The sequence below is a fragment of the Oryctolagus cuniculus genome, chromosome 12 (assembly GCF_964237555.1).
Source record: "Oryctolagus cuniculus chromosome 12, mOryCun1.1, whole genome shotgun sequence".
NCBI classification, from domain to species: domain Eukaryota; kingdom Metazoa; phylum Chordata; class Mammalia; order Lagomorpha; family Leporidae; genus Oryctolagus; species Oryctolagus cuniculus.
The window spans coordinates 105,895,234-105,919,713 of NC_091443.1; the positions used below are offsets into that span (position 1 = coordinate 105,895,234).

At 65.0% G+C, this 24,480-nt stretch overlaps 1 protein-coding gene across 2 annotated transcripts in view; it reads left to right on the plus strand.

Annotated features, from left to right (window-relative positions):
* Nucleotides 1-24,480, plus strand: part of ADAMTS7 (ADAM metallopeptidase with thrombospondin type 1 motif 7) — a 39,408-nt gene that overhangs the window by 10,300 nt on the left and 4,628 nt on the right. Inside the window, exons 4-19 of one of the 2 annotated variants that reach the window (XM_002721600.5) lie at nucleotides 626-822; nucleotides 4,409-4,492; nucleotides 5,735-5,859; nucleotides 6,819-6,968; nucleotides 8,513-8,656; nucleotides 15,647-15,791; nucleotides 16,249-16,341; nucleotides 16,716-16,861; nucleotides 17,644-17,813; nucleotides 17,987-18,120; nucleotides 18,864-18,984; nucleotides 19,804-20,048; nucleotides 20,266-20,407; nucleotides 21,675-21,801; nucleotides 22,162-22,375; nucleotides 22,657-23,997. In XM_002721600.5, coding sequence (XP_002721646.3) covers nucleotides 626-822; nucleotides 4,409-4,492; nucleotides 5,735-5,859; nucleotides 6,819-6,968; nucleotides 8,513-8,656; nucleotides 15,647-15,791; nucleotides 16,249-16,341; nucleotides 16,716-16,861; nucleotides 17,644-17,813; nucleotides 17,987-18,120; nucleotides 18,864-18,984; nucleotides 19,804-20,048; nucleotides 20,266-20,407; nucleotides 21,675-21,801; nucleotides 22,162-22,375; nucleotides 22,657-23,997 — 3,578 coding nt within the window. The remainder of the gene's footprint in view (nucleotides 1-625; nucleotides 823-4,408; nucleotides 4,493-5,734; nucleotides 5,860-6,818; nucleotides 6,969-8,512; nucleotides 8,657-15,646; nucleotides 15,792-16,248; nucleotides 16,342-16,715; nucleotides 16,862-17,643; nucleotides 17,814-17,986; nucleotides 18,121-18,863; nucleotides 18,985-19,803; nucleotides 20,049-20,265; nucleotides 20,408-21,674; nucleotides 21,802-22,161; nucleotides 22,376-22,656; nucleotides 23,998-24,480) is intronic. The other variant, XM_051834567.2, reaches the window with a different exon arrangement.

Below are 24,480 nucleotides of genomic sequence, written 5' to 3' on the forward strand. Positions count from 1 at the left end.
CACACAGACGCATGCCCACAGCCCCTGCCCCGGGGTGCCCTGCAGCCTGCGGCCTCTGCTTGGGAAGCCTGCCCTGCTCGTCCCTTTGGCTCACCCCCCCGCTCGCACCTCCCTCACCTCCCAGAATAACTGAGCAGCGGCTGTGGACCAAGGGCGCCTTGCCCGGTGCCCCCTGTGCAGAGCGGCCGCAGCCGGTCCATGTGCGGGCTGCCCATGGTGGGCTGCCCTGCTGCCCCCCAGCTGGGGCACCCGATCCACAGAAGCGGACCTCCAGGCCTCCGTTTCCCCAGCTGTGTACATGTGCTTCCTCTTCTGATCTGGGGGCAGTGGAGCCCAGGGGCGGAGGAGCCCCCTGGAGTCGCCATGCTGGGTCTTGCCGGCCTGCCCAGGCTGCTCTTTCTGCCTGTTCCTGATCAGAGTGTCCCAGGATCAGAGAAGGCGAGTGACCAGGCCATGGTCACACAGCCCAGCTCTGGGGCAGAGCCAGGAAGGGAATCTGGGTCTCTTGTCTGGGGTCCTAGGGCTGTTCCCTCTGCCCTAAGAGCCCACTGAAGAGGGTCCTGGAGCTGGGTGCCCTGGGCCAGTCTGCCTGTGGCTAACCCCATCCCCGACGCGGGGCCCGCAGTGTCCCCGGAGCTGGAGCCTCGGCGGGAGCGCTGGGAGCTGCGGCAGCAGTGGCGGCGGCAGCGGCCGAGGCGGCTGTACCAGCGCTCGGTCAGCAAAGAGAAGTGGGTGGAGACTCTGGTGGTGGCCGACGCCAAGATGGTGGAGTACCATGGGCAGCCACACGTGGAGCGCTACGTACTGACCATCATGAACATGGTGAGGTGTGGCGGGGGGCGCGGGCCCAGGGCCAGACCCCATCCCGGCAGGGTCTCCAAGCTCCGGAGTCCGGGAGGGGTGGAGGGCGGGGCAGCCTGGGCAGGGGGCTGCTGTGGGGACACTGCCTCACTGGCTCAACTGGTGTTTGGGAGCGGGAGGGGGCCGGAAGGCAGCCGTGACCCTGTGTCTGTCTGGGGAGACCCTCCGAGGGCTGCCTCGTCTGTGTCGGCACCTGTGCCCCCACCAGGACGTCAGCACGCCTTGGCGCTCTCGGGCTCTGCTCGGTGCACCCTAGCGGGTGACACGGGGCGAGTCATTTGGTCTGAGCCCCACTTGCTCACGTGGGTTGGGCTGATGGGCGCACCTTGCAGGGCTGGCAAACCATTCCAGGTGACAGGTGAGAGGGGGAGTGGCTTGCCCAGGTCACACAAGGAGGCAGGGCCTGGCCGAGTGGGAGCCCAGGTGTCCTGAGCCTCCCTCGGAGGCCACTGTGGCTGATCGGGACAGGCAAGTCCCAAGTGCTGACCACAGAGCCAGGCCACCCCTCCCTGCTGCAGGCCCGGCCGTGCAGGTGCAAGGCCAGGAGCTTGGCAGGAGCTGCCCAAGGTTAACTGGGCTCGTCTTGCGCCATCTCTTCTGAGCGTCTTGGGCAGCCCTGCAGGCGCCCGCACGGCTCCCCTGGGTGGCAGGCATTGGGCAAAGGCCTGGCCTTGTCCAGGCATTCACTCTGCGAGCACCTGCCTGATGAGCCCGGGCTTTTCCTGCCTGACAGCCAGGGCTCGGTGGGGACACCTGTGGGCCTGCCAGGCCTGCACACGCTGGGGAGCTCACAGGAGCCCGAGAGCCAGCCTCTGAGGAGGGCTGCACTGGATCCTAATGCCCCGGTGGCTTAGGGCAGGGGCCTTGTGAATGCTGCCACCTGCCCGTGTGCCACCCCCGCCTATTTATTTTCATGTATCCCATTTATTTGAAGGGCAGAGAGAAGGGAGAGAGAGGGGGGAGAGAGGGGGGAGAGAGAGAAAGAGAGAGAGAGATCGCCCCATCACTGGTTAATTCCCCAAATGCCCACAATGACGGGAGCTGGAAATCCAGTCTGGGTCTCCCACGTGAGTGGCAGGAACCCAAGGACGTGAGCCGTCACAGCTGCCTCCCAGGGTGTGCGTTAGCAGGGAGCTGGGGTCAGGAGCTGGAGGCAAGCATGAGACCGAGGTACCGGGATGCGGGCCATCAGGGTCCTAACCACGTCTTAACTGCTGGGCCAGACACCCGCCCCGGGGGCCGTGGTTTTGAACTCCAAGCAGTGTAGTTTTTTTGTTTGTTTTTGTTTTTACCTCTGCTGGGCTCCAGCAGCTCCTCCTCCTCCTCCTCCAACTCCTCCCTCTCCCTCTCCTTTTCCCTCCCCTCCTCTCCTCCCTCCCTCTCCCCCTGTTGTTTTTATTTATTTGGGAGGCAGAGAGATAGAAACAGGCTGAAATCTCCTGTCGGCTGGGTCACTCCCCAAATGCCTGCAACAGCTGGGGCTGGGCCAGGCCAAAGCTGGGTGCTGGAAGCCCCCCCTCGTGTGAGTTTCGGGGACCCCAGTCCCCAAGCTCCCAGTGCTGCCTCCCAGGGTATGCGTTAGCAGGGAGCTGGGATCAGGATCGGAGCTGGAACGTCAGCCCCGGCACTCAGATGTGGGAAGTGAGCGTCCCGAGTGTAGCATCTTAGCCTCTGCTCCAAACACCTGTCCCCACCCCCTTCTGTCGCTGAGAGGGCCAAGGCTTCGAGAGGCGAGGGGCCGACTCAGGGTCACACGGCTAAGCGGCAGAGCTGGGACTGCAGCGGCCCTCTCTCTGTGCCTTCAGCCTGTCCCCGGGGAGGGGCAGCTGGGTAGCTGTGGTGGCCAGCAGGACACGGTCAGAGGGCAGAGCTGGCGGGAACCTGCCCCCCACCCCATGGAGCAGGTGTTTGTGGAGTGCCGGTTCTGCACCTAAAGCCAGGTGACAGATGCAGAACACGACTCTGTACCCGGGACACTCTGTGCCCTTGTAGACTACCCAAGAATCTTCTAAGATACCGGTCCAGAGGAGGCTAATATGGGTTCTGTGTGGGGGCGGTGCTGTAGCGTAGCGGTTAAACTGCTACCAGTGACACTGGCATCCCATGTGGCCACAGATTCAAGTCCCCGCTGCTCCACTTCCAATCCAGCTCCCTGCTAATGCACCTGGGAGAACAGTGGAAGATGGCCCAAGGGCTTGGGCCCCTGCACCCATGTGGGAGACCCGGATGGAGTTCCAGGCTCCTGACTTTGGCTTGGCCCAGCCTCAGCCATTGCAGCCATTTGGGGAGTGAACTAGTGGATGGAAGACATCTCTCTCTCTCTGTCTCTCCCCCTCTGTAACTCTGCCTTTCAAATACTAAAGTAAATCTAAAACATTTTGTAAGAAAAAGGGCTACTGTTGACTAAGTTTGGATGTATGAGGTTAAGAAAAGTGAAAGACTTCTTTTTTAAGGATTTTATTTATGTATTTGAAGGCGGAGTTACAGACAAAGGGGGAGAGAGAGAGAGAGAGAGAGAGGTCCTCCATCCACTGGTTCACTCCCCAAATGGCCACAACTGGCACTGGGCCTATCCAGGAGCCAGGAGTTTCTTTCAGGTCTCCCATGTGGGTGCAGGGCCCCAAGCACCTGGGCCATCTTCTACTGCTCTCCCAGGCCACAGCAGAGAGCTGGATCAGAAAAGGAGCAGCCGGGGCCGGCGCCGTGGCTCACTAGGCTAATCCTCCGCCTTGCGGCGCCGGCACACCGGGTTCTAGTCCCGGTCGGGGCGCCGGATTCTGTCCCAGTTGCCCCTCTTCCAGGCCAGCTCTCTGCTGTGGCCAGGGAGTGCAGGGGAGGATGGCCCAGGTGCTTGGGCCCTGCACCCCATGGGAGACCAGGAAAAGCACCTGGCTCCTGGCTCCTGCCGTAGGATCAGCGCGGTGCGCCGGCTGCGGCGGCCATTGGAGGGTGAACCAACGGCAAAGGAAGACCTTTCTCTCTGTCGCTCTCTCTCACTGTCCACTCTGCCTGTCAAAAAAAAAAAAAAAAAAAAAAAGAAAGAAAAGAAAAGGAGCAGCCGGGACTAGAACCGGTGGCCATGTGGGATGCCAGCGCTTCAGGCCAGGGCTTTAATCTGCTGCACCACAGCGCCGCCCCCCTGACCTCTTCTTATTCTAAGGAGGCACGCTCTCCCTGGACTCCTGCCTCGTCGGAAGGCTGGCCCTTGCATCCCTGGGGCAGGAGGGGGCTGCAGGGCCCTCCCAGCGAGGCCGCTGAGATGGGCCAAAAAGCCAGCGTTTGGAGGTTGCAGCTGCTGTTGGCTCCGGACAGGTGCCTGGGCAGGCCCTGTTGTCCGGCCTGCCTGGGGTCTGCCGTCGGAGTTGGGGCCGTGTGTGTGCATGCACGCGTGCATGTGGGGAGGGGGCACTGACACCGTGGTGTGTGTGCACCACAGTCACGTGTGCACAAGTGTGAGCGCGGGCATGTGCATGACCCCCCCACCCCTGGGGTAGGGGAGGAGGTGGGCGCTGGATGCCCACGGTCTCGGTGCTGGTTGCTCGGGCAGGTGGCCGGCCTGTTTCATGACCCCAGCATCGGGAACCCCATCCACATCACCATCGTGCGCCTGGTGCTGCTGGAAGACGAGGAGGTGAGAGGGGACGAGGAGGCGAGGGGGGACGAGGAGGCGAGAGGGGACCAGGAGGTGAGGGGGGACCAGGAGGTGAGAGGGGACGAGGAGGTGAGAGGGGACCAGGAGGCGAGAGGGGACCAGGAGGCGAGAGGGGACCAGGAGGTGAGGGGGGACCAGGAGGCGAGAGGGGACCAGGAGGTGAGAGGGGACCAGGAGGTGACGGGGGACGAGGAGGCGAGAGGGGACGAGGAGGCGAGAGGGGACGAGGAGGTGAGAGGGGACCAGGAGGTGAGGGGGGACGAGGAGGTGAGGGGGGACGAGGAGGTGAGGGGGGGATGAGGAGGCGAGAGGAGGAGATGAGGGGAGACCAGGAGGTGAGAGGGGACCAGGAGGTGAGAAGGGACGAGGAGGTGAGGGGGGACGAGGAGGTGAGGGGGGACCAGGAGGTGAGAGGGGACCAGGAGGCGAGAGGGGACCAGGAGGTGAGGGGGGACGAGGAGGTGAGGGGGGGATGAGGAGGTGAGGGGGGGATGAGGAGGCGAGAGGAGGAGATGAGGGGAGACCAGGAGGTGAGAGGGGACCAGGAGGTGAGAAGGGATGAGGAGGTGAGGGGGGATGAGGAGGTGAGGGGGGACCAGGAGGTGAGAGGGGACCAGGAGGCGAGAGGGGACCAGGAGGTGAGGGGGGATGAGGAGGTGAGGGGGGACGAGGAGGTGAGGGGGGGATGAGGAGGCGAGAGGAGGAGATGAGGGGAGACCAGGAGGTGAGAGGGGACCAGGAGGTGAGAAGGAACGAGGAGGTGAGGGGGGACGAGGAGGTGAGGGGGGACGAGGAGGTGAGGGGGGGATGAGGAGGCGAGAGGAGGAGATGAGGGGAGACCAGGAGGTGAGAGGGGACCAGGAGGTGAGAAGGGACGAGGAGGTGAGGGGGGACGAGGAGGTGAGGGGGGACGAGGAGGTGAGGGAGGACGAAGAGGTGAGGGGACGAGGAGGCGAGGGTGGACAGGGAGGCGAGGGGTTACGAGAAGGTGAGAGGGGACAAGGAGGCGAGAGGAGATGAAGCCCCTCCTGCCCCCGCCCTGCCCTGTCCTAAGCTGCTGTGTGCAGGGGCAAGGCAGAGGCCTGACCCCTCCCAGGTCTCAGCCTCGCCCCCCAGGAGGAGCCTGCAGGGGGCCCGCAGGCTGGAGGCTGCCCCCGCCTTCCTCCTGCTGCACGGGGGCCGGCCCTCTCCGCCTCGAGCAGACACTGTCTCCACCCCCAGGACGACCTGAAGATCACGCACCACGCAGACCACACCCTGCGGAGCTTCTGCAAGTGGCAGAAAAGCATCAACATGAAGGGGGACACACACCCCCTGCACCACGACGCCGCCATCCTGCTCACCAGGTACCGCCCGCTGTGGAGCCCGCTGGTTTGCTTTAAAGATGTGGTTTGTTTTGTTTATTTGAAAAAGAGAGAGAGAGAGAGAGAGAATGAGCGCACACTTCCATGGGCTGGTTCACGCCCCAGATGGCCACCACAGCCAGGGCTGGGCCAGGCTGAAGCTGGGAGCCAGGAGCTTCATCCGGGTGTCCCACGTGGGTGGCAGGGGCCCGAGGACTTGAGCCATTCCCTGCGTGGCTCTGCGCCCGTGGGCTGAAGGCTTTGTGCCCCCGATGTGTCCGAGGGGATCTCTATAAGTGTGCAGAAATGCCTGTGAGAAAATAACACGAACGTTGCAGGATTATTTTGCACCAAAATAACTACATTTTAATTCCACTTTTGCGTGAACTTCTGAAAGTCCGCTGGTGATCACAGCCACCTTGCTCCCTCTGCCCCTCCCCTCAGAGGCAGATTTATTATTTGATGATTTTATGTATTTGGGTAAGAGAGGCAGTCCGGCAGAGCTCTCGTCTGCTGGATCACTCTTCCAAATGACCACGATGGCTTGGGGGAGCCAGGAATGCAATCCAGGTCTCCCAGGCCGGTGGTCGGAACCCAGTCACTTGAGCCATTGCCGCTGCCTGCCGGGGTGTCCATTAGCAGGAAGCTGGAGTCCGGAGCAGGAGCTGGGCATGGGATCCAGGCGCTCCGCTCTGGGCGTCTTGACGGGAATCCTCACGCCTGGTGGAGTCATTTTTGCTCTGCTAGGCTCCGGCTGCAGCCTGGCTGAGGTGGTACCAAACCTATTGTGAGCGCAGGTGCACTCCGCGGCCCAGCTGTCTGAGCATGAGTCGGGGTCCTGCGCTGGGCCGCTGTGGATCCGTGGGAGGGGCGTCCGTCCGCGAGCAGGGACCACCCACCCCAGCCTCCTTGGCGCCGGGCAGGCCGGGTCCACCTAAGGCCGCCTCTCTCTGCCCCTGCAGGAAGGACCTCTGTGCGGCCATGAACCGGCCCTGCGAGACCCTGGGCCTGGCCCACGTGGCGGGGATGTGCCAGCCGCACCGCAGCTGCAACGTGAACGAGGACACGGGCCTGCCGCTGGCCTTCACCGTGGCGCATGAGCTCGGGCACAGGTACCACGGCCGCCCTCGCCGCCCCAGCGGGCCCAGCCTCCTCCTCCCGCCCTGGGCGCAAGGGCCCCAAAACCCTGGGCACGGGGGGCTGCCTGCGGAGGGAGCTCCCGCTGACTCGGACTGGCCACACGCTACCCCCCAGCGCAGTCCCGGCCACAGGCAGCCCTGCGAGCTGCCCTCACCTCCGCGCTGCCCACCCCCTGCTGTCCCCGCCCCCGCGCTGTCCCCGCCTCCTCCCTGTCCACGCCCCCGCGCTGTCCCTGCCTCTGCACTGATCCCGCCCCCCAGCTTTCCCCTCCTCCGCTCTGTCCCTGCCTCCGCACTGATCCCGCCCCCCAGCTGTCCCCTCCTCCGCTCTGTCCCCGCCCCGCGCTGTCCCCGCCCCCCAGCTGTCCCCGCCCCTGTGCTGTCCCCGCCTCTGCGCTGTCCCCGCCTCTGCACTGATCCCGCCCCCAGCTTTCCCCGCCCCCGCTCTGTCCCTGCCTCCGCACTGATCCCGACCCCCAGCTGTCTCCGCCTGCTAGCTTTCCCCGCCCCCGCGCTGTCCCCGCCCCCGCGCTGTCCCCGCCTCTGCGCTGTCCCCGCCCCCGCCCCCGCCCCCACGCTCCTGGGTGCTTCCCTGTTAGACCAGGTGAGGCTCCTGCTTGGGTCCCAGGAGCTCGGCCTGGAGGGGACGGCTGGGAAGTCGTTGTCGGGCTCGGGCTGTCCCCGCCGCCGCCCTTCGTAGTTGCTCCCTTTCTGCTTGCTCTGTGACCCTCGGCAGGCGCGCTGCTGTCTCTGGGCCTCGGGTTCCGTGCTGGCCAGGGCTCCCCCAGCTGACACCTGTGTCCAAGCCTGGCCCACGCCCTCGGCCACCTGTTCCCACACTGGCAGCATCCATGCTGGCAGCATCTCACACTGTCCCGATGAGGGCAGGCTTCCAGAGAGTTCTGTCGGCCAGAGGCGCTGGGCTCTTCCACTCATTGTGGAAAGCTGCCATTCCCTGGCTTTTACCCTGGCTTGCTCTGTAGCTTCTCTGAGCCTCCCTGGGCAGGGGGCTGAATAATGAGGACTGAGAGGGAGCGAGCCAGCACTTCTGAGAGTGCTCAGCACATAGTAGGTGCTCATTTTTCTTGTGGGACCTTTGTGTGACACAGCCACTCAGAGCCCTGAACTCAAGTGCACAGCCTTGGGGTGAGGCCCCAGGCGTGGGAGGACCTCTGCAGGCCACTCTTGGCTGCAGGGGATGCTGGGACCCTGATGGGCCCTGTGCATGCCCCCTGGCTGGCTGTGTTGGCCTGCTCCAACACCAGGGTCCCTTGGCCCTCTCTTCAGCCTTGGGCAGGTGCCCACCGGGGACCCAACCCACCATCCTACATTGCACCGTAGGGAAACTGAGGCGCAGAGAGAGCGCGTGCTTGTCTCAGGGTCGCATGGCCTCTTGGTGGCCGCCCCGGGCGCGAGCAGTGTGCACCTTGCAGGCAGGCAGGTCCCCGGCGGGGGGAGGGGCGGCTTGCGGCCCCGCCCCCAGCTCACCCGCCCCTGGGGCCTGTGCTCTCACACAGTTTTGGCATTCAGCATGACGGAAGCGGCAATGACTGTGAGCCCGTTGGGAAACGGCCTTTCATCATGTCTCCACAGCTCCTGTACGACGCGGCGCCCCTCACCTGGTCCCGCTGCAGCCGCGAGTACATCACCAGGTTCCTCGAGTAAGTCCCGCCCCCCTGTGGGCGGGGCGGGGGCGGGGCCAGGCCGGGCGGGCGGGCGGGATGCAGGGGGAGCGCCTGCCGCCTGCGTGGGGTTGGGGGCTGGCGCTGGGCAGGCACACCCGCGCTGAGCCCGGCTTCCAGGTGCCCCGGGAGGAGAGCCCTATGGACCTGAGCCAAGGCCTGCAGCCCGAGGGAGCCAGTTGGTTTTCAGGGAGTGGAGATGTTGGATGAGGCTCTCAGGGCCGTGGCTGGACAGGTGCAGGGCCAGCCAGAAGGGCCAGTGGCAAGCAAAGAAACAGGTGCCGTTAGGGGACCTGAAACACAGCCTTGTTCCTTTCTTTCGCGTTCTCTGAATCTGTAATGGTTGTTCTCCTACTCGGTGTTTTATGTTGTAAGTAAGAGAAACATTTTTTAAAAATTTTATTTATGGCCGGCGCTGCGGCTCACTAGGCTAATCCTCTGCCTGTCGCACCGGCACACCGGGTTCTAGTCCTGGTTGGGGTGCCGGATTCTGTCCCGGTTGCTCCTCTTCCAGGCCAGCTCTCTGCTGTGGCCAGGAAGGCAGTGGAGGGTGGCCCAAGTGCTTGGGTCCTGCATCCCATGGGAGACCAGGAGGAAGCACCTGGCTCCTGGCTTCGGATCGGCGCAGCACGCCGGCCATGGTGGCCATTTGGAGGGTGAACCAACAGAAGGAAGGCCTTTCTCTCTGTCTCTAACTCTGCCTGTCAAAATTTTTTATTTATTTATTTGAGAAGCAGAGAGACAGAGAGAGTGAGAGAGAGAGAGAGCTCCCATTCACCGGTTCACTCCCCAAACACCCACAACAGCTGGGGCTGGACAGGGTAGAGGCCAGGACCTGGAACTCCATCCGGGTCTCCCATGTGGCTGGCAGGAACCCAAGGACTTGAGGCATCCCCGCTGCCTCCCAGCGGGGTGTGCATTGGCAGGAAGCTGCAGCCATGAGCCAGAGGCAGGCCTCGAACCCAGGCCCGCCAGGGTCAGATGCAGGCGTCTTCACCGCTAGGCTCAATGCCCACCCCGAGAAAAAACCTGACGTTTACCCCATTGGCACAAATGCTCCCACTCACCTTTCTTCTGAGCAGTGCCAGGGCCAAATGCAAAGTTAAGAGCATTTGACTCACGTGCAACATTGTTAAAACTGACAGTTCCCCTTCCATAGCTCACACAGGTCACGCATCCCCCGCCTGTAGATCTGGGCTTCCACCTGCTCCACTTTCGGCAGCTTTTTTTTGAATATTGACACCACAGGGGGAATTTCCACATCGAGAAACTTGGTTTTGTGCACAAAAATGCGTGAATAAACATTTTAAAAATGCTGGTGGAAAATGCATATTATGAAGAACTATGCATGGATTTCAGGTTTTTTTTTTTTTTCACTAAAGCTTGTCTTTCCATTTCCTTTTTTTTTTTTTTAACAGTTATTTATTTTTTTGAAAGGCAGAGTGACAGAGAGAGGGAGCGATCTTCCATCAGTGGTTCAATCCCCAAATGGGCACATTGGCCAGGGCTGGGCCAGGCCAAAACCAGGAGGCCAGAGCTCCTCCCAAGTCTCCCAACACTTGGCCACCTTCTGCTGCTTTCCTGCCTGCGTTCCCGTGTGGGATGCTGGCCTCGCAGGTGGCGGCTTAACCGCTGCGCCACGACGCCGGCCCTGAAAGTGGCTTTGTTTTCATCACCTCTGATTGACAGCTTGATTTGGTCATAACTTTTGGGTTAGAAGTCCCTTCCCTTGGAAGGTCAAGGGCATTTGTCCATCACTGTCTAGTTTCCAACACTGTGGTTGGCAAAGTCCTGTGCAACTCTGATCTCCAAGCCTCTGAGTGTGACCTTTTAAAAAATCCGAGAGCTTTCAGGATTCTTTGCCTCTCTTTTTTTGGTGATTTTAAATTTCACAGCTATGTGCCTTGGTCTATTTTTATTTTGGGGACGCTCGTTGGGGCCTTTTTTATCTGGAAACTCATGTCCTCCAGTTCTTGGAAACGTCGTTGTATTGTTTACTTGGTAATGTTCTCGTCTCTTTTCGGAACCCTTCTTATCCAATTCGTTCTCTTATATCCTTATTCTTCAACATTTTATTTTTTTAATCTCCTTATTTAAAAAAATCTATTTTTACTTATCTGAAGAGCAGAGAGGGACACAGAGAAAGAGGGAAGAGAGAACTCCCATCTGCTTCACTCCTCGGATGGCTGGGACTGGGCCAGACCAAAGCCGGGAGCTGGGACCCCATCCGGGTCTTCCATGTGGGTGGCAGGGCATGAAGGACTTGAGCTTCCAGGGTGTGCATTAGCAGAGAGCTGGAATCGGCAGCAGAATCGGGACTCGAACCCCGGGCTCTCGGATATGGAATGTGGGTGTGCTGGGAGCCACACCACAGGTCTGCCCGGTGCTTTCTGAGAGGCTGGGACCCCTCTTTCCCTGGGAGACCCTCAAACAGATGTGAGGTCTCTTGGCTGCGGGATTCTGTATCCCCCCGCAGGAGCCCCCAGGCCTCCTCCTGCCAGAGTGTGGGTGTGGCTGCGGTGAGGAAGGGGCTTGATGGGCGTCTCCACCCCTTTCCTCTGGGGGGCGCAGCCCCCTGGCCCACTGCTGGGCCACACAGCGCTGGGGAGGGGACCTGGGGTCTGATGGGGTCTTGCAGGTTTTCAGCCAGGCGCTTGTTCTACCCCTGGCCATCCCGGGACCCCAGTCCCTGGGCCTGCCCAGGGCTCTTCTTCAGGGAGTGGGGGGCTCTCTGCTTGCAGTGCTGGGCCGTGTGCCTCCCCCCACCTGCAGACACTGACAGGGCTCGGGGTCCTCGTCACCGTTCCCTTCCCGTCGCCCACTCCTTGTTTCCATCCGGCCGTCACCGCAGTGGGGCCCCAGAAGGAAGCAGACGCAATCCACCTGCTCCGGGAGCCGCGTGTTTTCTGGAAGTCTGCTCACCTGTTCTCCGTGGGCCTTGACCAGGGATGGGCCCAAGTGCCTGGGGCTGTGTGCTGGGGAGTGGGGGTGGGAGCGGAGGAGCGTTTACTTTGGTGGTGAGGGACCTGGCCCAGGCCCAGGCCTCTCCCCATGTTGGCGGACAAGGCCCCTCGTCCCTGGAGCCTGGGGCAAGGGGCAGACAGTGGGGCCGACCGTCTCGCGGGTTTGCTGTGAGGATGGAGTGAGTGTTTAGCACAGCGCCCACCACGGGTAAGCCTTGGACATGCACTATTACTAATCACTAATTATTCTTATTATTTCCACTCTTGCCAAGGGATCAGTCGTGTGGACTTGAACCAGGGAGTGGCCTGCGGGTAGGGAGGAAGGCGTGTCCCCTCCCCCGGGAGGGGCAGAAGATGAGGGAATGGTTGGCAGATCTGTGGCCGCCCCCACAGCACCCCAGGGCCTGTTCCCGGCTGCGCCCACCCGGTGCCGCCCAGCCCCTGGCTCCGGGACAGACAGACAGACAGACGGGTCTCTGTGTGCATTCAGCGGCTGGAATGCGTGAGGGGCTTGGCGCAGGGCCTGGGGTGCGGGTGGGAGGAGAGGGCGGGAGCCTGCGGGAGCCGGGGCCTCCTAGGGCCCTGGCACCAGGCAGAGCTGAGTGGAGGCACAAAGACGGAGATAGGAGGCCTGCCAGTGGTGGGGCGCTCGGGGGCGATGACCCGGGGCTCTCCAAGGCCGGCTCGCATGTTCGCCTCTGCAGCCTGGGGAGGGAAGGGGGAGAGGGGGCGTGCAGGGGGGCAGGGGGGCAGGGTGGCATGAGCCTGTCCCCTTGCACAGGAGGTTCCACCCAAACAGGGCAGGGACAGCGAGGGCCGCACACAAGGTGCCACATGTGTCGGGGGCTTGGGGGCCCCTCCCCCACGGGCTTTGGGGCCCCTCCCCCGCGGGCTTTGGGGCCCCTCCCCCGCTGTTCTGATGCCCCTGCAAATGGCCGGGGTGAGACTGTCCCAGCCCTTGACAGCTCAGGGTGGCTGGCACGGCAGCAGACCCCCTTGGGGTTGGTGGGATGTGGAGGCCAGTTAGGAAGAGGATGCCGGGCGAGTGGGCGGGGCCAAGGGGGCCGGGAAGGAAGTGTCTGGTCCACTAGGGGTGAGCTGGGCTCCTCTAAGAGCCTCCCGCTGGGCTGAGAAGTGCTTCCTGGGGCCCTGGGAGGAGGCCCTCCCGCCGGCATCTGTCAGCCTCTGCGGCACCACGGGGCCGGGGCCGGGGGCGGGGTGGGGGGAGCCTTCCCAGCCGTGCTCTCAAAGCCCAGCTCTCAGCCTGCCCCTGTGGAGTCCTCTCCCCCATGGCCCAGCGTCCTTGACCAGAGCTCGTGGCGCTGAGGCCAGGGGGCGCAAGGTCTCCCTGCAGATGGTGGGCAGCTGTTTGCAGTGCGAGGTGAGAGGGAGGCTGCTTGGCCTGCTATTATTAGCACAGGGAGGCCCAAGAGGAAGGAGGGGAGGGGGGAGGGCTGGCGCTGTGGGGCCCGAGTGAGGAGCCCGGCGGGGGGGGGGGGCGAGGAAGGAAGGGCAGGCTGTGGGCGCCCCTGACGTTTCCCGAGTGGACACTGCTATTTATACCTCTGTACTGGGGTGTGGCCTCTTGCAGATAAGGATGTGGGGGCCCAGAGAGGGTGAGCGGTGACCCGAGGCCACACAGCATCCAGAGCCAGGTGCTCCCCAGACGGTGCCTGGGCCCAAATGTGGCCCTGATTGTGCTAGCTTCTCACACACACGTGTGCTCCCTCACATGCCCACACGCACTCACACTTTTACACACTCATACACACTCATGCTCACACACTCACATGTACACTCCATTCACACATGCTCACACATGTATGCACACACATTTACACATGCATGCTCACACATTCACATACACACGCTGTCACACTCATGCTCACACATGCGCTCATGCGTGCCTGCTCCCACGTACCCACTTACACACATTCGCACACTCATCCACACTCATCCACACATGCAGTCACGTGCCCACATTCACACACACACAGGCTCATCCACACTCACACCCGTATGCAATGCTGTCACATTCACACACACATGCACGTGTTCTCACATGTACACTACAATGTGCACCCTCCCGTGCTTACACGGGCTGGGCCTGGTGGGTGGTTGTGGCTCCAGCCGGGAAGTGGGAGAGCTGGGACGTGGCCTGGGAGCCCTGGACCCTGGCTGGCTGTGGGTTCGGAGCACGCTGGAGGGAACCCGGGCTGGGCCAGGCCAGCCCCACCATCCCCGCCACGCGCTGTCCCGGGCGCAGACCCAGGGAGCCCCAGCTGGCCGCAGCTGCGTGGTTGGCACTTGTACTTGGGGTGAAGTATTTGAGGCAGCCCAGAGCATGGACGCGGTGGTGCCGGCAGCCCCAGCTGGCTTCAGCGCCTGGCCCTCCTGTGGCTCCAGGATGGTGACATTCGTGTGTGAGGGGAGGAGGAACAGAGCAGGAAGTGAGGGTGCACACGCCATGGCACGTGACCTCCCTGGGCCATGAAGGCCGTGTCCCTCGTCCCAGGGGTCCGGGTCCGGCCGGCACGGGCAGCTCAGCTGACCGCAGGAGTCTGGTCGCCCAGTCGTGGTTCCCTGCTCTGGGTGGAGTCTGGGGCCTGGCAGGGGCTGGGGGACCTGGGCGACCACACTGACCCCGCCCTGACCCCTTCATCTTTCCCAGCGTCCCCAGGGCTTGCGATGTCCCCTTCCTCCCTCCCTCCCTCCCAGGTTCCATCCCCTCTGCGCCCCCAGCCCCCTGCCTGCCGGAGGCTCTGGCTCCCGTGGGCCTGCCAGACTGGGCAGCTGGTGGGCTTGTGCCTCCCCTCCCCCAAGGACCCTGCCTCCCTCTATGGCTTCTTTTTTTTTTTTTGACAGGCAGAGTGGACAGTGAGAGAGAGAGACAGAGAGAAAGGTCTTCCTTTTGCCGTTGGTTCACCCTCCAATGGCCGCCGCGGCCGGCGCGCTGCGGCCGGCACACCGCGCTGATCCGATGGCAGGAGCCAGGAGCCAGGTGCTTTTCCTGGTCTCCCATGGGGTGCAGGGCCCAAGCACCTGGGCCATCCTCCACTGCACTCCCGGGCCACAGCAGAGAGCTGGCCTGGAAGAGGGGCAACCGGGACAGAATCCGGCGCCCCAACCAGGACTAGAACCCGGTGTGCCGGCGCCGCTAGGCGGAGGATTAGCCTAGTGAGCCGCGGCGCCGGCCCCTCTGTGGCTTCTGGCTGGGTCCTTGCTGCTGCAGTCCACCTGTCCTTGCCCCGGCCCCTGTCTGCATGGCGCGCTTCTGCCTGGCCACTGCTGTTGCACTGAGTTCCCCGGGCGGTGCTCAGTGTGACAGTGAGCGCTGGGGAGCGCTGGGTTCCAGCAAGGGCAGCAGGAGGCCCCTGGTGCCCAGAGGCGGGAGCCACGCCTGAGGGTTGCACCAGAGCCGGGCCCAGGATCCCCCCATTCCCCCACCCCTGCTCGCTCTGTGGCTGCCATCTCTTCAGGCCTTGGTGATGAGAAGTGACGCGGGCCCGGATGCCACCTAGCAGTGGGGCAGGGAGGCGGGTGTCCCCTGCCCAGCCCCGAGAGAGGGCCCAGGGCAGCACTCAGGGCCTCCCCTTTCTGCCGGTTTCCCAGGCGCCCTCTGGGTCACGTCCCCCTTGTCCAGCCTGGGTGAGGCCAGGGGCTGCGGGTGTACAGAACAGGCCCATGGCGGGCGGGGAAGGGGTCCTTCTCCACAGTGCAGGGAGGAGTGTGGTAGAGGTGGTGGCTCGCAGAGGTGGGCCACTGGGGCGGGAGGCGGAGGGTGGCAGGAGTGGCCAGGCGGTGGGGTTGGGGGTGAGGCAGGACGGCCTCCGAGGCCAGCAAGGAGCCCCGGCTTTCCTATGGGCTCTACCAGGTCGGGCAGGACCTGGTCCTGCCACACCGACCCTGGCCCCCCCACCCCGAGGCCTTGCTGGTGACTTTCACAGGCCATGCACCTGCCAGGCACGGACGCCCCTTCAACCCGTCCCCTTGTCCCTCTCTGCAGCCGCGGGTGGGGGCTGTGCCTGGACGACCCTCCCTCCAAGGACATCATTGACTTCCCGGCCGTGCCGCCCGGCGTCCTTTACGATGTGAGCCACCAGTGTCGCCTCCAGTACGGGGCCTACTCCGCCTTCTGCGACGACATGGACGTGAGTGTGCAGAGGGACCAGGGGCGGCCCTTGCCAGCCTGGGCCTCCAGGGGATGCCGGGAGACAGGTGGCCGTGGCAGAGGCCTGGGGTCAGGTGACCAATTCCCACCTGCCAGGCCCCTGTAGCCGGGCTCATAGGAGGGAAATAACCAGACCCACACCCTGGGTGTGTGACCAAGACCCTGGGACGGAGTCTTTCCAAAGAGTGGACTAGGGCTGGGGGAACCGCGGGCAGGTGGGCTGCTCGGAGCCTCGGACCCCAGCCCAGGGACCCCCGGCGCCACAAGGTTTGGAGAGGCAGGGGCTGGGACACAAGCTCAGACCCCACCACACGCCGGCCCCGTGGAGGAGGCGTGCCCCAGCGGGGGAGAGGGGACTCTTGGGGACAGTGAGGGGACGAGGGTGGGGGGCAGCACCGGGGAGGGGGTGAGGGTGTGGCCCTTGCCTCCTCCCCCAGAACGTGTGCCACACACTCTGGTGCTCTGTGGGGACCACCTGTCACTCCAAGCTGGACGCAGCCGTGGATGGCACCAGGTGTGGGGAGAGCAAGGTAGGGGCCCGGCCCGGGGAGGGGGGTGGGGGTGAGAGGCCTGACTTCCTGCCACACCCCTGCTTAGCTTCCGGCTTGCCTGTGCTTGGAGCAGACCCCAGCCCAGTCTGGCCCACGTCCCCATCTGCAGAATGGACACGGTGGGCCAGGGCCAGGGTGCACGAGTCCCCAGCTCAGGGTCAACACGTGAGCGCCACTGACTCCTCCCTCGGCTCCCCTGCGGGGCCTGGGTCACGGGCGACTGCCAGGGGCTTCTCGCGCACCCCCGATCGACCCCCCCCCCCGCCGTGCCTTTCCAGACCTCCCCTCCCCCTTGTTCTTACTAAAGTGTGTGTATGGGGGGGCGGTGCCTCCGTCTGTGTCTGTCTCGGCAGTGGTGTCTCAATGGGGAGTGCGTCCCTGTGGGCTTCCGGCCGGAGGCTGTGGACGGAGGCTGGTCCGGCTGGAGCGCCTGGTCCGGTTGCTCGCGGAGCTGCGGCGTGGGGGTCCAGAGCGCCGAGCGGCAGTGCACACAGCCCACGTGAGTGCGGGGCTGGCCCGGCGCCCTAGAAGCGTCCCTGTCACGGCCGTGCCCGGATGTCCTTGGGGGCACTTTCCAGAGCATTCTGGGAGCTGACTCCATTGCAGAGAGGGGACACTGAGACTGGAGGGGCCCACGACAGGCCGTGGCCGGCTGGAGGGGCGGGCAGGCGGCAGTGGCCAGGAGCCCGGTCCCCTGGGGTGGGTCCACGCCCGACCACCGCAGCGCTTCTCTGGGCCTGTGTTGCCCTGGCAGAACCCAGTGAGTCGATGTCGGTGTAGATGCAGTTAGCACTGGGCGGGAGCTGCCCGTTGTCCTCACAGCCACACAGGAGCCCGAGATGAGACTGGGGGAGGCTGGGAGGGACTTCACCCCTGTGGGCCTCAGTTTCCCCACGTGAAACTGCCCGGCCGCCTGGGCTGAGCCTCATAGTAGCCCCTCTGGATGCCTGGTGCTTGGCAGACCCTGGGCCCCCTACCCTTCCCTCCTCCTGGAGGGAAGTCTGAGCTGTGCTGGAGCCACCACCGCTGTGGCCTGGGGGGCACGAGTCTGTGCACACGGGGCTGGTTAGGGTCTCCTGCGCCATGGTGCCGGTCACATCCTCTACAGAGGCAGCCCTAAGCCCATTTCATAGATGAGCGAACTGAGGTCCAGAGGGTGGCCACAGCATGAGGCCGCCTGCCCTCAGGGCAAAGACAGGGGGCGGGGTCTCTGGGCGAGGGGCGCTACCCCGTGGGCCCGCGCCCGGCATGTGCTGAGCCTGCCCTCTGCTCTCCCCGCAGGCCCAAGTACAAGGGCAAGTACTGTGTGGGTGAGCGCAAGCGCTTCCGCCTCTGCAGCCTGCAGCCCTGCCCCCGCGGCCGCCCCTCCTTCCGCCAGGTGCAGTGCAGCCACTTCGACGCCATGCCGTACAAGGGCCAGCTGCACACGTGGGTGCCCGTGGTCAATGACGGTGAGCCCTGCCGCCCCGGGGGACAGGTGGGCCCCGGGTTCCCCCGTGGTGCAGGCAGGGGGAGTCCTGCGCCTGCCCCGGGGCTGCCCCCTCTCTCCTGGGTCTCCAGCCCCACTGGAGGTCTACCCAGTGCCCTGGCTGCCCCCTGATTGGTGCTGCGCTTGGACCCTCAGTGAACCCCTGTGAGCTGCATTGCCGGCCGGCCAACGAGTACTTTGCAGAGAAGCTGCGAGACGCCGTGGTGGACGGCACCCCCTGCTACCAGGGCCAGGCCAGCCGTGACCTGTGCATCAACGGGATCTGCAAGGTGCGCCTGCCCAGCAGGAGGAGGGCCCCGCCCCGGCACCGCAGGTCCCTGGCCCCACTGCCCAGGCCCTCCCGGGATCCTCCCCGGGCTGGACTGTGGTGCGTCCCTGCTCTGCTCCCGCCCTCTGGAGACCCCTCCCAATCAGACCTTGCCCCCTGGCCTCCCCCCCGCCTCCCCTGCTGGTGCCTGTGGCCTCTCCCGCCACGTGCACACGCCTGCACCACCCTTGCTGGAGCCCCTGTGCGCAAGTGAGCCCTTCTGCGGCAGGAAGGGGCTTAATGAGGTCGTGCAGGTGACGGGGTACCCAGTGTCAGGTGACAGGTGCTCTTCTCATTTCTAGCATGGCCCCAGCCACCTGCTGCCCCTGCCACTGGTCCCCTAGGCCCTGGGCTGGGACAAGGACCAGTGGGGAGCTGCTACCCCCTGGGGACCTTTGACATAGAACCCTGTTTCTGGACAGCCCTGTGCTCTGGCCATGAGCCTGGGGGCAGCTCCCATGCCTGCCCGTGGCCTTGTCCAACACGGGCCCATCTCAGATCAACCTGCCTTTGGGGGGGGGCAGGGATTAATGGGCCCATTTCACATCCGAGGAAACTGAGGCCAGGGAGGTAGAGGGGCTCCCCTGGGCTCAGATGATGCGTGCACCTGCAGTGGAGCAGGGCCCCGACTGCCCTGGATGCCCCCGAGGCTGGTGCCCACCAGGGGCAGCCCAGCACCAGGGCCGTCCCCGCCGTGTATTGCAGAACGTGGGCTGCGACTTCGAGATCGACTCGGGTGCCGTGGAGGACCGCTGCGGCGTGTGCCACGGCAATGGCTCCACCTGCCACACCGTGAGCGGCACCTTCGAGGAGGCTGAGGGCCTGGGTATGCGGGGGCCCCACTGGGGGTGGGGGTGGGGCATCAGTGTGCCTTCACCTGCGGCTCCTTCCTCAGCTCCCCGAGTCCCTGTGCTCGGCCCGACGTGGTCCCCACCCCCTGGCTGCAGATCACAAGGCAGGACCCTGGCAGGAGTCGGGGGACCTGGCCCAGGTGCAGGGACCTGGCCTGAGGGGAGTCCTCCTGGCCCGGGGGGGCCCTAGGCATGGCCAAGTGGGCTTGTACTTGGCCCTTGACCTTCCAGGGGTTGCTGTTGGCTGCTGAGGCATCAGAGACCCTCAGCTCCTCTCCCTGGCCCGGGTGGTGGGGGTCTGTCCTGCACTTGTGGCTTAAGCGCCGACTGTGTGCTAAGTGGCAGGGATGTGGAGGTGACAGAACCTGTTAGCATGACAGGTGCAGTAGAGGGGGGCCCAGGGGGCTGTGAGAGCAGCGAGGGAGGCCCAACTTCCTGTCGCAGGCAGAAATTGAGCTGAATCCTAGAGGACCTACAGGAGCGAGGAGGGGCGCTCCAAGCGGGGGAAGAGCTGGTGTCACACAAAGCTGGGGCGCTGGGAAGCTGTGCCCAGCCGGGAGCCCGGCGGGAAACAGAGACCCGGGAGGGAAAGGCCCCAGGCAATGCGGGACCTGCCAGCCCCGAGTTAGGGGCAGACCCGGCATGGGTGCCCTGGGGAGAGGTGACAGAACGTGCTGGCCCCAGGTCTTGGTGGTGTGTGGGGCATCGGCGGGGGGCGGGGGTGGCTGGGAAGGGGGTGGGCGACAGCCATTCTTTCCCCCGCTGGGTACATCTGTGCACACCCCGGCCCGCAGGCTACGTGGACGTGGGCATGATCCCAGCAGGGGCACGCGAGATCCACATCCAGGAGGTGGCCGAGGCAGCCAACTTCCTGGCCCTGCGCAGTGAGGACCCGGACAAGTACTTCCTCAACGGCGGCTGGACCATCCAGTGGAACGGGGACTATGAGGTGGCCGGCGCCACCTTCACCTACGCGCGCACGGGCGACTGGGAGAACCTCACGTCCCCCGGCCCCACCCACGAGCCCGTGTGGATCCAGGTGCCCGCCTCCTGAGGCCGGGTGGGGGTGCAACGGTGGGGGGGGTCCCCCGAACCCAGCCCCCACCCACGGTGGCGTCCTGGGGGAGTGACTCCGGGACTCCGGGTTAGCCACACAGCGCGGGTCTGTCACGGCACCAGGGTGTGTGGCTGCAGGCCACAGAGCTGTGTGTGTGGGAGGGTCTCGTGCTCACGGCGCCACCTGCCTGCCGCCCCAGCTGCTGTTCCAGGAGAGCAACCCCGGCGTGCGCTACGAGTACACCATCCACAGGGAGGAGGCCGGCCGCCGCGAGGTGCAGCCGCCCGAGTTCTCCTGGCACTACGGGCCCTGGAGCAAGTGCACGGTTACCTGCGGCACCGGTGAGCCCCGGCGCAGGCACAGCGGGTTTTGTGTCTGAGCGGACACTGCAGTTGGGGTCTCGGTGCTCACTTGCTGGGCCACCAGGGGTCTGGCGGCTTCCCTCTCGGAGCCTCAGTTTCTCTCCTGTGGTTCTGCCATCTGCCCGTGCCGCCCCCTGGCCTCTGCCCTGTCCCTCTGTATCCCTCACCCCAGTCCTCCATCTCCCTCTGCCCCTGGTCTTCCCGCCTCTGGCCTCGGTGTCCAGGGGTCTCAGGATCAGGAATGCGGGCCAGAGACTCTTGAACGCCTTCCCGGAAATGCTGTTGGGATGAGCAGATGCAAGCTGGCCCATGCAACTTTGCAGAAATCAAAAGCTGTCAAAGCCATTCCATGCAGTAGAGTGTCAATTTCAAGTTACAAAACCAAAAGCAGAAGCACCTGCAGCCTGGGGTTGGGGAAGGAGCGTTGTCTTGCAGCAGGTGTCCCATTAGGGGTGTGCCAAGCGGCAGGCATTTGAATCCTGACCCACGGTGGCTGGGACAGGTAAGGGAGCGAGACACCCCAGGGTGCACGGTCCAAGCTAGGGGGACCCCCCCACCATCAGCCTGCCTCCTGCCATGCCTGGGGCCATGGGTCTTGTGCCTTTTCCCTCTCTGGCCAGACTATATCCCAGGTTCTGCTCGGGGCCTGGGAGTTGCAGTGGGGCGTGTTTTCGGCAGGTCCCATTTCTGCCTTGAACAAAATCCGAATTCTGTTGGCGAGGAAGGAGGGGCGGGCATGTGGGCCTGGGCGCTCAGGGGAGGGGCCGTGACAGGTGGGCCAGCTGCAGGCCACAGCAGGGAGCGAGGGCGTGAGTGTCCCCATGAAGAGTACAGATGTGCAAAGGCCCAGGGGTGAGCCCCAGCAGGGGGCGTGAAGGACAAGGGCAGGGCCGAGGCCGGCGTGGGGGAGTCGGTGCCTGCAGGGCTGCAGGCAGTGCCGAGCTGGGGGGGGCGGGGGGGTGAATTTCTCCTGCACACCCTCCTGAGGCTGCTGGGAGGGTACATGGCGCCATGAGGGCGGGGCTTCCTCTGTGGTTGGATTTGCTGATAGAGGCTGGCACCTGCTGAGCTCCCCGGGGGGTGGCCGAGTGGAGGGCTGGGGGTGAGTTAGGAGGCAGTGGCAGGGGGCGGGGAGCCTCTCTCCTGCCCCAGGCAGGGAGGCCCTGTTGGGGGAGGGTTCTGGGTAGAGCAGGTGTGGCCTGGTCTCCGGGTGCCCAGGCTGAGCCCCTCCCCCTGGGGCCCGCAGGTGTTCAGAGGCAGAGCGTGTACTGCATGGAGCGGCTGGCAGGGCCCGTGGACGAGGGCCACTGCGACGCCCTGGGCCGGCCCGATGACCGCCAGCGGAAGTGCAGCGAGGAGCCCTGCCCTGCCAGGTGAGCCCCCACCAGGGGCCCGCCCCCGGGCATCCTGGTCCTGCTACAGCCCCCACATCGGGTGCCTCAGGGAGGAGCAGAGGGAGCCCGGCTCCTGGTCTCATTCCAAGGTCAAAGCCATGCCCTACCCGCCCCCCCCCCCCCAGGGCCAGGATGTCCCCAGGCAGCCACTCCTGTCATTCCTCTTTGGACCCCTGGATGTGCAAACAGGCTCAGGTCGTGCCCAGGTCCCCTCGGGTGCTTGTCACTCTGAGGAGTCATCTGCACTCGGCCTTGACCTTGCTCGAACGCTGGCCGGCCGCCCTCTCTGTGAGCCTGGCCGTGCCGCCTGTCTGACGCCCCCTGTGTGCCCCTCGCCAGGTGGTGGGCAGGTGAGTGGCAGCTCTGCTCCAGCTCCTGTGGGCCGCGGGGCGTCTCCCGCCGGGCCGTGCTCTGCATCCGCAGCGTGGGGCTGGACGAGCAGAGCGCCCTGGAGCCGTCCGCTTGCGTGCACCTGCCCCGGCCTCCCGCCGAAGCCCCGTGCAACCGCCACGTGCCCTGTCCGGCCACCTGGGCCGTGGGGAACTGGTCTCAGGTGAGTGTTGGGGTGGTAATGAGACCACCCCCAGCTCCCCGTGGGTTGTGGGTCATAGGGAAGTGGGCAGCCTTGGGGGAGCCTGTGCTGCCTGCTATTGTGGGTGGGAGGGGCCAGTCCCTGCCCCCAAAGCTTTGGGGCTCAGGATGCCCCTGGCAGCCTTGAGCCAGGCAGGGCCAGCAGAGGGAGGCCTCTGCCCCTGTCGGTGGGCAGTGGGCAGGAGAGCCCGCCACGCCCTGCCTCCCCCCGAGGCCGCGCGCTCATCCCAGCTTTCTTTGTAGTGCTCGGTGACATGTGGAGTGGGCACTCAGCACCGAAGAATCCAATGCACCAATGACACTGGTGTGCCCTGTGATGAGGCCCAGCGGCCAGCAAGCGAGGCCCCCTGCCGCCTGGCACCGTGCCCGTGGTGGCCACCGGACACTCTGGGCCCCGACGGCTCGGGCAGCGGCTTCTCCAGCCCTGAGATCTTCAATGAAGTGGATTTTGTGCCACGCCCCGCGGCCCCACGCCCATCCTCCCCGACGCCGCCCGAGCCGCCTGGCATGGGCAATGCCATTGAGGAGGAGGAGCCGGAGCCGCCGGGGCCGGTGTTCGTGGACGACTTCTACTACGACTACAACTTCATCAACTTCCACGAGGACCTGTCCTACCCTCCCTTCCAGGACCCCACCCCAGACCTGACGGGCGCAGGGGCACGGTCGCCCCCCACAGAGCCTCCTGGGGCAGAGAAGCAAGGGGCACTGGGAACTCCACCCCCTGGCCCCCCGCCCAGCCAGGCTGGCCACTCCCCGCTCCCCCCGACGGAGCCAGCACCTGTGAGCCCCTCGGCCACCGTCTCGTCTGAAGGTGCTACCCCCATGGAGGCCCCAGACCTGGGGCTCCCCACCTGGCCCCAGCCCCCTGGTTCGGCCCACGGCACGGAGGCACCTGCTGTCCCTGGGAACCCACATGAGCTCCTGGTGGAGGAGGACAGCCGGAGCCAGCTGGCCCCCACACCCTGGGGCAGGAGCCAGCCGGCCCCCACGCCCTGGGGCAGGACCAATGAGGTTTCTGTGGACGAGGAGGAGCCCGCCAGCCGCAGAGCCCCCTCTCCGCCCCAGAGCCCCAGCCCCTCGCTACCTCCTTTGCCCTCTGGTGGCTCTGCCCCCTCTTCCCCTCGCACTGGCCCAGCCGAGTCATGGACAGAAGGCACAGTGGCCTGGGGGCCGGCTCTGGACCGTGGCCTGGGGCCTGTGGACAGTGAGCTGTGGCCCACAGTGGGGGCGCCTCCTCCCCCACCTCCCCCTTCGGCCACCCTATCAGGGATTCAGGGTGGCGACAGCCCCCAGGAGCCAGGGACTCCCACGGCTCCAGCCCCAGACCTGGGCTCAGAGGACCTGTGGACACTGGCAGTGCCCGGGGCCTTCTTCCCCACAGCCCCGACCCACCTCGGACACGAGCCCTGGGGGACTGCCCTGAGCCCGGGACCCTCCCCCAGCCCGGAGGCGTCTCTGAGCTCTGTGCTGCTGCCCACGCCAGCTCAGGACAGTCCGGCCAACAGCAGCAGATCCCCAGAGGCCCCGTCTCTGGACCTGCTGGGTGCCAGGAATGCCAGCTGGCAAGTGGGCAACTGGAGCCAGGCAAGTGGGGTGGGCTCAGGGTGGGCTGGGCTGGGCGTCAGCTTCCCCTCCGGGACCAGGAGCAGAACAGCACACAGGCCCTGCTCCTCCTGATCCCCAGGGGACAGGGAACCCCTCGTGGGGTTTGCCGACTGACGGCCATTGGCGGGTGGAGGCCCCACGGGGTAGGAGGAGCGTGAAGCCCCCCGATCAGGCCTGAGTTGCCCATCTCAGCAGTGTGGGCCCATTGACTGTGCCCCCGGAGGCCCCTTCCTGTGCAGGACAGACCATGGCGCAGGGACACACAGCTTGCATGGCCTTTGAGATGGGGCGCTCACTCCAGACAGCTGCGTCGCCAGGCAAGGCCCCCTCGTAGGGCTCCCAGGGCTGGGCCTGGGATGGTTCCGTGAGGCTCGGCCTGTCTCCTTAGGGCACTGCCCGGGCCTTTGCCAGCTGGCTGTGCCCTGACCCCCTCCCACCTTGTCAAGGACCTGGGTCGATCTG